Here is a 10465-nt window from a genome sequence, read left to right on the forward strand (position 1 = left end):
AGTGTCCAGCAGCACCAGCAGACGCAGCATCCCCTTACCGATATGAATGATTGAATCTGCAATCGCCGCTTTCCAGGTTCGAGTCCAACAGACGGACACGACCAAGATGAGGGAGAAAACTTCCATCTCCTCCGGAGGTCCAAGCTTTGTAACAAGCGAGCTCTTCGCCAAACGGTGCCACCGCGGAGGACAGCGCGGCGCAGGAAACCCGAGAGTTTGAGGTGCCGGCGGCAGAGCGTGTAAATCCCGGTGTCTGGCGCACGGCCGCGGCTGGGCAGGGAGCGAACGCGGGGCTCCGAGCGCCTCTCCCCTCCGCCAAGCTCCGCGTCACTTCGAGGGGCTCCGGGGCAGCACCACAGTTGCTGGGAGCGCCGGCAGCAAATCCATCCAGCCCGGGCGCCGCCGCGGGCAGCAGACGCCTCCGCTGGTCAGACAATCCCCATCCTTCCGCCGGGTGCAGGGATCCGCTCGGTCCCGGTTGCTGCACGACAACTTCCAACCCACCCCACGCACACGATCACACACGCAAACACGCACACACACAAGCACAAACACAAACCCTCTTGGCCAGAGAAACCCCTGGAGCCCGCAGCAAATAGCTCGCCTTCAGCGAGGGAGGACAAGCGGGCAACCGGGAGAGCAGGCGATCCCGCTTCCAGCAACCAGATTCCTGCAGGAAAAGCCTCCCCGGAGGCCAAAAACAAAGTGAACTTCAAGGTAATGCAGATAGTAATGCAGAGATTTTTTTTCCCCCCACCACCCTTCTTTAAAAAAAAAAAAAAAAATTGCTTCCCACAACTGGAGACAAAAATAAAGAAATCTGCAAATCAAGCCCAGCGTGCTGCTGTCTCTGTCGCTCAAGGTACTGGTTGGACAGGGCAGGAGAGAGAGGAGGAGTGCCCGAAGCAAGGCAGAAGAAAGCAGATGATGATGATGGTCTGCAGGTTGCTTTCGGAGCTTGCTTTGCTGGTGGGATGCAGAGAGAGCTGGCAGCTCCAGCACCAGCCAGCACGTTGCCTAGAAATGGATCACCTAGGAGAAGGAGAGAGCGCGAGAGATAAGTGCTATCAGCTGGAGAGGGAGAAACAGAGAGAGCGAGCGAGAGCGCTTCTCTCTAATAACCACCTCCTCCCCCTATCTGCAATACAAGGGAGAAACAAAATAGAGCTTTCATCTCCCTTGAAATCTTCAGCTGGGACTAAGGAAGAGACATAGGCAGGAGTACATACGGCCTAAAAATACATTAGGGGGAGGGAAAGGCAGAAGGGGGAAGATCTTCTTTGAAGTCTATGCTCAGCTTAAAAAAAAAACCCACACCAACAACCCATCCCACTTATTTAACCTTGTAACTCCACCGCAGGTATCAAATTCAAAGCTAGATGGGCACTTTTGCTTCACGGTCTTTCACAACTGAGTCAGGGACATTGCTTGAAGGGAAAAAAAAATAGAAAAAAAAAAATCAGGGACGCCTGGCCTCAAGGGGAAAATGAAGACCTAGAAATCTATTAATATGACTTTTAATTATCTATGTTCTTGATAGAATTCTCATCGTTCTCTAAAGCAATGAATTGGCTTTTAATCTGCCTTCCTCTTTAGGTAGTGGAGAATTTTCTGTGGGCAAACATTTAGAGCACACTTTTCATGCTCAGGGTACCATTAATTCATTAACCAATTATTTCTCAGCCTTCTCGTGGTGTGGTTAAATACATTACACAGCTGGGAAATTGCACAGAGAGGTTAAGTGTGTTCCTATAAACTAGTCTAAATCCCCTCTTTAAATCTTACTAGACTTTCTTCTGACTTTGATTTTTCTAGTCACACTTAGAGACATGATGCAGTAGTCAAAGAATTCCTTCAATAATTGTATCCTAAAGTTACATACACCATTGATAAGACCTAGTATTCCTTTTAGAAGTCTAAACAGATTGTTCAATCCTTTTCTGAAGGCATCTCTTTACTTATAGCACATAGATTAAGTTGATCGTATCTGATCTGCATATGCCTAAGTCTGTGTAAGGAGCAAGATAGTTGTATCTATTGAAAAAAAAAAATCAAACCAAAACAAACCACAAAAAATCAATCCTAAAAAACAACAACCACAGCAGCTATTTCTATTTTGCTTAGGTCTACACTGGCAGATGAGTACTTCCCTAAAGTGGCAACACTGAAAGGGCTTCAAGACAGATCCAAAGCACAAAGCAAGCCCCAGCTTTTCACTGGATAAATGGGCTATCTTCTAAAAGCTGTAAAAAAACAAACAAACAAACAAAAACACAACAAAAAAACTAAAATTGACTTTAAGAGGCAAAAGAAAAGGTACATAAAGAGGAGAAAATATTATGAGCAGAGTGAAGCAAAAGTCTTAGAAGTTGTCACCAATTTGCTGCACATTTCCATGTCCTCTGCGCAAGTCACAGATCTGTTGTCAATAACAGAACACACACACAAAAAAGGCTGTTCTATCAATAATATGTGCTGTTTTCAGTGAGTGTAACAAGTGTTAATTTTACAAGTCAGAAAGTCTGATTAATCTGAGAGACTTTTGGAGCTGCTTGAGCATTATTAGTTCTCCACAAAAGAACAGAGTTCATAGGAAATGTTAATTCACTTCTTTGGGGGGCATGTCTTTAATAATGTACAATGCACAGCAGACAGAATAGGAAATGCAGTGGAAACCTTTGGAAAATTATAATTTCTAATCCTCAGTTTAGATAATACTTAGAATTTTGAGGCCTTATCTAGAAACCAGCTATCCTTCTTGACTCTTTAAAGCATCCAGTACTTTGAATAAGCCACACTAAATGGAAATTTCTTCTTACAGGACAGGAGGCACAACCAAGATTTGTAGCTCACAAAAACCCTCTAACTAATTAAAATTTCTTTTGGAGTGTAGCTCTGAATAATAATTCAAGTGATAAAGAACACTACCTAAAAGTTTGAGACAAACAAGACTAAAGTAAATTCAAATAAACTTACTTTAAATAATAAACACAGACTTAATATACATCAGCCACAGAAATAAAATAATTTGGGCTTCCTTAACTTTCATTCTCTTCAATTTTTATTCATTAAAACCAAAAACTAGTGTGTTCATTTCAATAGACGCAAAAACCTTAATGCTGTGTAGTTAGTTTAGGGTATCAGAGAAGAATATATTGAATATGTTGAAGAAGGGCAACAGCCACTTCTATTCAATATACGCTAAGCATTTGCAGAAAGGTAAATTTAGGGGAAAAAAATTTCCAGAACAGGAGTTACTGATACTGTGAAATTATCCACCCACCCCCTTCCCACAAAAAAAACCCACAACAACAAACAAACTCAAAAGAAAAAAAATACACCACCAACAAAAAAACACAACACCACAAACAACCCCCAAACAACAAAACAAAAACAAACCAACAAAAAAACCCAACAACAACAACCACCAATCAAATCTGGACAAACGCAGACCTCTAATAAGCCATGAACAGCATTCTCAAGACATCAGTGATTGCTGCCTCAGGCACCTTAGAAACTGAAGTCCCACAGCTTTCAGCCACACTGTTCTTCTTTCACTACAATTTCCCTCCCAAAATGTCCTCAATCACATCAACATCACTTCAGCTCCACCGTTAACATCCACGGGAGAAGCACCCCCATCAACCAACCAACATTTCTAACAACAGGGAGTACATGTCTTCTTTCTTGTAGTTTAACCACAATCTGGTTCATGGACAATGTACCTTGTTTCCACTGATCAGTTATTACAGTGTTGCACATTAATGCAACCTCTAGAGGAGCAGCAAGAAAAGGATGTTCTTGTAAAACAAGAAGGATGCAGCAGAGAAAAGAAGAGTGTCCTTCTAACATTTATTTCCTCAGATCCACACATAGCACACTGCTACCTTAACTCAAGTCTGCTTGGTACCTGAGCTTTATCTACAGAGGAAAAATAGCTAAATACAGAAGTCTCACATAGCTTTCACTCATCTAAAGCCTTAATTTTGACAGTGCTATGCCCCTTTTCCCATTTGGTAGGTCTTACAAACAGTCTGACATGCAAACTTCAGCTTTCAATTTGTTTCATTCTAAGTCTCAGGAGATACTTCAGTTATTTGAAGAAAAACATGGTGATAAAACAGTCTTGCTTACAGTCGTCAGTGCTGGGAAGAAAACAGAATAGCTAAGCATTACAATAGTCCTAAATTACATAGCAGGTATTTACCATTCCCACATGTGTGCCTTTTGCACATTAGAATATGATCTTTAAAGTGTATTGCTTAAACTTCCAAAAAGTTCAGGTGAGATGAAAGCAGGTTGCACCCTAGTTTAGTCCACAGATGCATTTAGTCTAACATCTTTTTCATGAAGGCCTGTAAGTTACTACTTCAGAGGAAAAAAACAGTATGTGTCCCATGCCACTGTTCTGTGTTGTGCCCAATGGGAAAGGGAGATGGGAGAAATTCCTTCCTGACCCTACTAAGCCATCACATGTCTGGAAGTTTGATATTCAATTAACCTTTTAATCTTACCTTGCATAGTTATAAATCTTTTTAAAGTCAGAGTTATCCTAAAAATAAATAAAAAGGGAAAAAACAAACCCAGGAGCATTAAACTGACACTTTCTGGAACAGTGAATTCCAGCAGTGCCAACAGGCTGTGAAAAATAACATTTCTTTTACTTGATCCTAATTTACCCCCCTCTCTTTCATAAGATAGTTCAATATTATTGCATTAATGGGTGGGATTAAGAACAACTGATCATCTGTTACAGGATAGAAGCATCAATCAGAAATACATAGCAGTCATACCCAAATTGCTATTGATTCATCTGAACATGAGAAAGGTGAGGAAGGCCCACCCACTATTGCTAAAATTGCCTTCTATTTCTAGCCTTTTAATAAAATGTTTTCATTTTCACTGCTTCTTCTTCATGTCTTTGTGGGTAATTTTAAAAATGAATGTTCCCGTAAGGGGAAAATTAACAGTAGTTCTGTGAATCTTGATATTTATTTAATGCTGGTGAAGAAGTATGTGCTTGTTTTCCTCTATTCAGACAATATTTGGAAGTTCTAATTTGTCACCAAGTAGTAACATCATAGATAAAACACAAGACCTGTAACACCTTCAGTACCTACAACTGTCAAGAGATAGCAAGCAGATTCAGCAACTGGATCTGCATAGGCAGCTCCCTGCAGAGAGCCATTTCAATGGGCACAAGCTCTCCCTGTAAGGCTGCCATTCCCAGATCATATCCTAAATTTACACGTGATGAGGCAAAAAAAAAAAGTCATCAATAACATTAATTTAATTCTTGTTACTTAGGATTATTACAAGGTAGGCTATGTGAAGATCTGCCTAACTTTACAACTTTGAGTACCAAGGCTGGCCAAATAAATATTTCTTGATAGTAAGACAACCCACTATGGGCCACCACTCCCTGACTGATGTAGGACATGTTCCATTTGACAACACTATTTCAATCTAAATAACACTGAGGTTCCCCCACTTTAAAAACACAAATTGACAAATATTTCTCACCTTGCATTGCTGTATTTTAAAAAAAGTATTCTGAGCGGTGGCCTAGACATTGAATCCATCTATCCTGTGACACTTTGAGTGAAAAATGCATTCTCAGGCCTCTGTCACCACTATTGAATAATGTGGTTGATCTTGCCTTTACTTAATGGTGTAGTTTGAGGACTTTATTAGTTCATTGCTTCAAATGCAGAATACTGTATCCTTTCCCCAATTTCTTTCATTCTCCATAGGCTTAAACATGTGAATGTATGTATACCTGGAAGAGAAAGTGTGTTTATGTGCACATGCAAATAAACTAAATTTATTTGGCCATTGTACAAAAAAACCTCAGAATATTAAATATGATCAAGACTTGATCTTCTGAGCAGAATAAAAAAAATAATAATTGTGCAGTACATAAGAATTTCAAAGTTTTTGCTTTTTTAAAACTACATTGTTATTGAGATTAATTGAGACCTTGTTTCTTATCATTTAGCCTCACACAAAACTCAGAATGTGGTAGTGAAATCAAGTCAACCCTTAGAGCAAACAGTGTTATGAGAGAATTAGCAGGAACTGTTGGTGAGGTAGATTTATTTTTCACCTTTTGAACTTGCATTATAGGTCTCCTGTGTTGCCTAAGCCATCCTGTTATGTACCTTGCTTAGAAGCTGTTATGCTACTGGAGGGAAGGCCCAGTGCCTAGTAGCAGTAGGACTCCTTGGGCATGAGCTGAACAGGAAAAAAATATTACAGAGAACAAAACAGAAACAAGAACAGTGTCAAGTCATTAATTTCATTGGCACAGGAGAGACTGCCGTGCTCTGAAATATCTACATATGTAACATCTATTCAATCTTATCTAGATTAAGAAGAAACCAGGGAATAAATTCTCCTTTCTCTTCCTTCACCTGCCCAGTGAATACTAAGTATCAAGCAAAACTCTCCCAGTGCCAAATCCTCTGTGTCTGTAAACAGCCAGCTAGTCCCCATCCTTCATCTCTGAACATCTGTCTTAAACTCCCTCTTATTCACCACTGTGCAGAGTCATTTTCTCATCCTGGACTTTCCTTGTTCCTCCTGAAGATAGATTCTTCTCTTTTGCTGGCACTTTGCAGCTAACATTCCTCCTGTTACTATTTGCAGTATTTCACAATTGTGGCTCTTGCTGCTGTCTTCCCTTTACCCCTTTCTTTCCTTTACCTTCAAGAATTCTAGAAGGGTGAAAGAGATGCAAGGCACTTTCTGCCAAAGCCAGCTCACAATGATATCTGGTGAGAAACAAGTAACAAACAGTGGAGAAAGCCAATAGGTGATGCAGGAGAAGCAGAGGATATGCTGACACCTGCAGCGCCACAGCTATAATTTCTACCTATGGATCTTCCACTGGAAGCAGGAGAGAAGTCATTTCAGCAAGTGCTCAGTCAGGTCTAAGAGCTTGGGTAAGGTATGAATGACAAATGCAGAGACATCACTCTTAGAAACTGGTAAAATACGTGTTTTCTTTCTGCTATCTGTCCATCTCACCCCAAGCTCCTCCCCCGGAAGCCATTAATGACTTTTGACTCATTCTAGCAACAGGTTCAGGCTATAATATAACTAGAATATAGCTCTGCTTATGTTCTATGGAGAAGCCACCAAGCTAAATAGACCAGTCACTGGGGAAGGTATGCACAGAAGAACAGTCATCAGGAAGGCAGAAAACTAGCTTTGAGAACATGACACATTATAGTGAAGAGCAATCTGTAGAAAACCTTTAATGAAAGAGAGACAGCAGAGTGGTGGCAGAGCACGCTGAAGTCACAGTTCAGATCCCACTAGCTCGTCATGTAATCTTTTAGTGTCATGCAGCTGAAGGACTCAAGACTGTTCCGGATAATACATGGAGTGAAAGAGCCAATCAAGAGCAAACCATTTTAACTGATCTCATTCTACATCTTCACCACTGCTGAGAAGAGAGGAGGGAGTTTCAACTGTGGCAGTCAGAAGTCATCACTGAATCAGAAATGCCACACGCTGACTGTTTGCTTTGTATCATTTGAGACCAGAATCATTCTAGTTTTTACTACTGCAGTGGAAGAGATAGTTGTAAAAGCCTAGTATTGGAAAACAGAATTATTGTCACTCTCTGAAACCATAGCTCAAGAAGAAGAAAACATGATGTATTAGGTTTTTTTACCTATTTGGAAAAGTTAGGAGGAAGCCTGTTAAATCTGGGGGTTTAACAGAAGTATGACTCAATCTGCGGTTGGACTAGATGAACTGGGGTTGAACTAGATGATGTTCTGAGGTCCCTTCCAACCCCTAAGATTCTGTGATCTTTTGTGAAAGACAAGTAGTGGACACAGTTAAAACTGTAGTTAAGCTGGTGCCTGCAAAGCTGTACATGTTTTTCTACTGCATCGTTATTTAGTTGTAATCATTAGTGTTATATTTGGATTTCCAGCAAGACTAAGATTTCATCATGGCAGACAGCAAGAAATGCATAGGAAAACTAGTCCTCACCACAAATATAGTACACTTGGATTACAGAAGAAAAACAAAGTCAAACACTTCCAAAGCAGAATTTAGATTACCCAAGTCGCAGTAAAAAAACTTCCCGCCAAAACTATCCACTCTCTTTCCTGGACGCCTCTGAACACCATCTTGTCTCTTTCAAGCAGAGGTGGCAGCATGAGGAAAGTTACTTTTACCTGTAAACTTGCACATGTTTTTAGTATCAGGATCCCAGAAACATTGATAAGTTGTTGTAACACAAGACCTGAACTATGGTGTGTGCTACTTTCTGCATGCTGGCTGTAAAAAAAACACCTCAGTACAGAATAAATCTCATGCCTTGCCTAAGATTTGCTGTCCAATACAATTACTGGTACTACACTTTTCCAACAAACAACACTTTAATTGAACCAAATGAAGACCCAGGTAGAGAAAGATGACAGCTAAATTTGAGATCTGTATAAATTACTACTCTTTATGTGAAGAGAACTAATTCTCCATGCTAGAAAGTACTAATTGGTCATTAAATAGCTAGATATTAGTATGTCTAGTAGTCTCTGAAAGAGCTCATATGTCCCTCATCAACAAGATAAATGTGTTTCCAAATCTAAGAGTCTTTAACCATTCTTTATGAAGCATGTTTTCATACTTATTTTAAGTAAGAATTCCTCACCTTCATTCATTTCTCCCTAGAAGAAACACTAAATCAAGGTAGCTGAAATAACCTACTTGAAATTTCTTGCTTTGATGCATTAAACATAATTTCCTTCTCTGTATTTTCATCATAACAAACAGCATCATTAGAGTTGACATTTACCTTATTCCACAGTATTTCTGTGATAAATTAAGAAAGAACCATTAGATCTGATGACATGGCAAGGAAGAAAGTACCTAAGTAACATGATAAATTATTTGTGGTGATTTTTAAGATAATTCAATTTTGTCTGTACAGTATCTAAAATTAAAATAAACAACCTATTTTTCTCAGTCAGACCTGGCTTCTGTAAGTACTTTTCAAGTAATATTTACCCTATATAACCATCCCAACAGAACTGAAAAAGCCACACAACTCTGAAGTGCTGTTATTTCAATGAAAAACAATCAGAAAGATTTTGTTTCAAAGAGTCTCTTGAAAACACACAATTCTCATGAAACACTAGAATAGATGGAAATAGGAAACACAACGTAAAGTTATCTTTCGATTATGACCTACTTATCATTGATGCCTACATAATTTTCTTAGAATTACTAACAAGTGAATTTTGAAAAGAAAAATGCTGCATTTTTTATTTTGACTAGGTTAAACATTTTCTTCACATTAGCGAAGTCATGCTGATAAATTGAAACAATTCCTATTAGCATGGCCATAAAATGTGTTTTGGATGACTCCAGATATTGAATGTTCCTGCATCATTGCCATCACACACATTCAAATTCCACACTACCTATTTATATTACAAGCTTTCCAACCATTACTGTTCTCTTCATGTTCTTTAATCGCTTCTCATTTCTCTTTAATGTTTACTTTTCTGATCTGCATCATTTTTATCAGCTTAAGTCACAAAAACTATGCAAATGTTCACTATACATTTAGGTGACCAATGATTTATAATATGCTGCTGTCCTCCTACCTGTTGGGTGAAACAGTGAGAACAATTTTGCCACTGGAGATGATGACAGAGTGCCCCATTCTGCTGTCCTTTCCCTTTCAGGTTTTTTTCTATTCTGAAATGCAAGTGGTAACAATAATTTAGCTCTTAAGTGCTACTTACACTGAATACTTTCTACATCCCAGCAATTAAGAGCGCAATCACCCTCCCCTCCCTCCCACCACCTGCCCCCCCACCCCTCCCCCCAGGTTACTCCATAAAGCCTCATTTTAACCTTCAGAAACGAGCATATTGACAGTAATATTGTAAAGTACAGGGAATAGCTCAATAACACTCTGTACTACTACTATTGGTCATTTGGCTACAGAAAAAGGGAGATGTGTTCAATAAACAGAATGTTTGCCTATGTTACACTTTAACAACAACATCATTCAAATTCTCAGCAAGATCTGAAAGAAAAAGCTGAGCAATTTATGCACCTTAAAAAACCACCACCTTCTATTTATTTCATTAGACAATTCTCCAAGAAGTGTAACACAGCAAATGCAGAGAAATTATTCTCGCAGATCAGCAATTACATGTTTTATGACCCTCCTTACATTCACAAATCTGAATGGACTTCTACTGACATGAGAGGTACTTATTTAAAAAGCTGTAAATCATTTAGCCTGAATATCTGTGGCCTAATTGCATACTTCTCTTGAGCCTTAAGAAGTTAGTCAGGTTACGTAAGTTCTGCTTCACTGAAGCTCTGTTGTAAATAATGTGTTATTTCCCACTTTTATTATTTTTCACATATACAGACATGGTGACATATTTATGTAAATACAGAGTTTTGCTCTTTTCAAATACCTTAG

At 39.3% G+C, this 10465-nt stretch overlaps 1 protein-coding gene across 3 annotated transcripts in view; it reads right to left on the reverse strand.

Annotated features, from left to right (window-relative positions):
* GRID2 (glutamate ionotropic receptor delta type subunit 2) overlaps positions 1 to 304 on the reverse strand; it is a 736483-nt gene extending 736179 nt beyond the window's left edge. For 2 of the 3 annotated variants that reach the window (XR_007889412.1, XM_051618648.1), the window contains exon 1: positions 39 to 173. Coding sequence is in view for 2 of the 3 variants with exons in the window: in XM_051618648.1 (XP_051474608.1) it covers positions 39 to 126 (88 nt within the window). In the remaining variant the exon portion in view is untranslated. Of the gene's footprint in view, positions 1 to 38 lie in introns of all 3 variants that reach the window. The other variant, XM_051618647.1, reaches the window with a different exon arrangement.
* Positions 305 to 10465: the final 10161 nt, after the last annotated feature.

Source organism: Apus apus, chromosome 4 (assembly GCF_020740795.1).
Source record: "Apus apus isolate bApuApu2 chromosome 4, bApuApu2.pri.cur, whole genome shotgun sequence".
In the NCBI taxonomy this organism is placed as follows: domain Eukaryota; kingdom Metazoa; phylum Chordata; class Aves; order Apodiformes; family Apodidae; genus Apus; species Apus apus.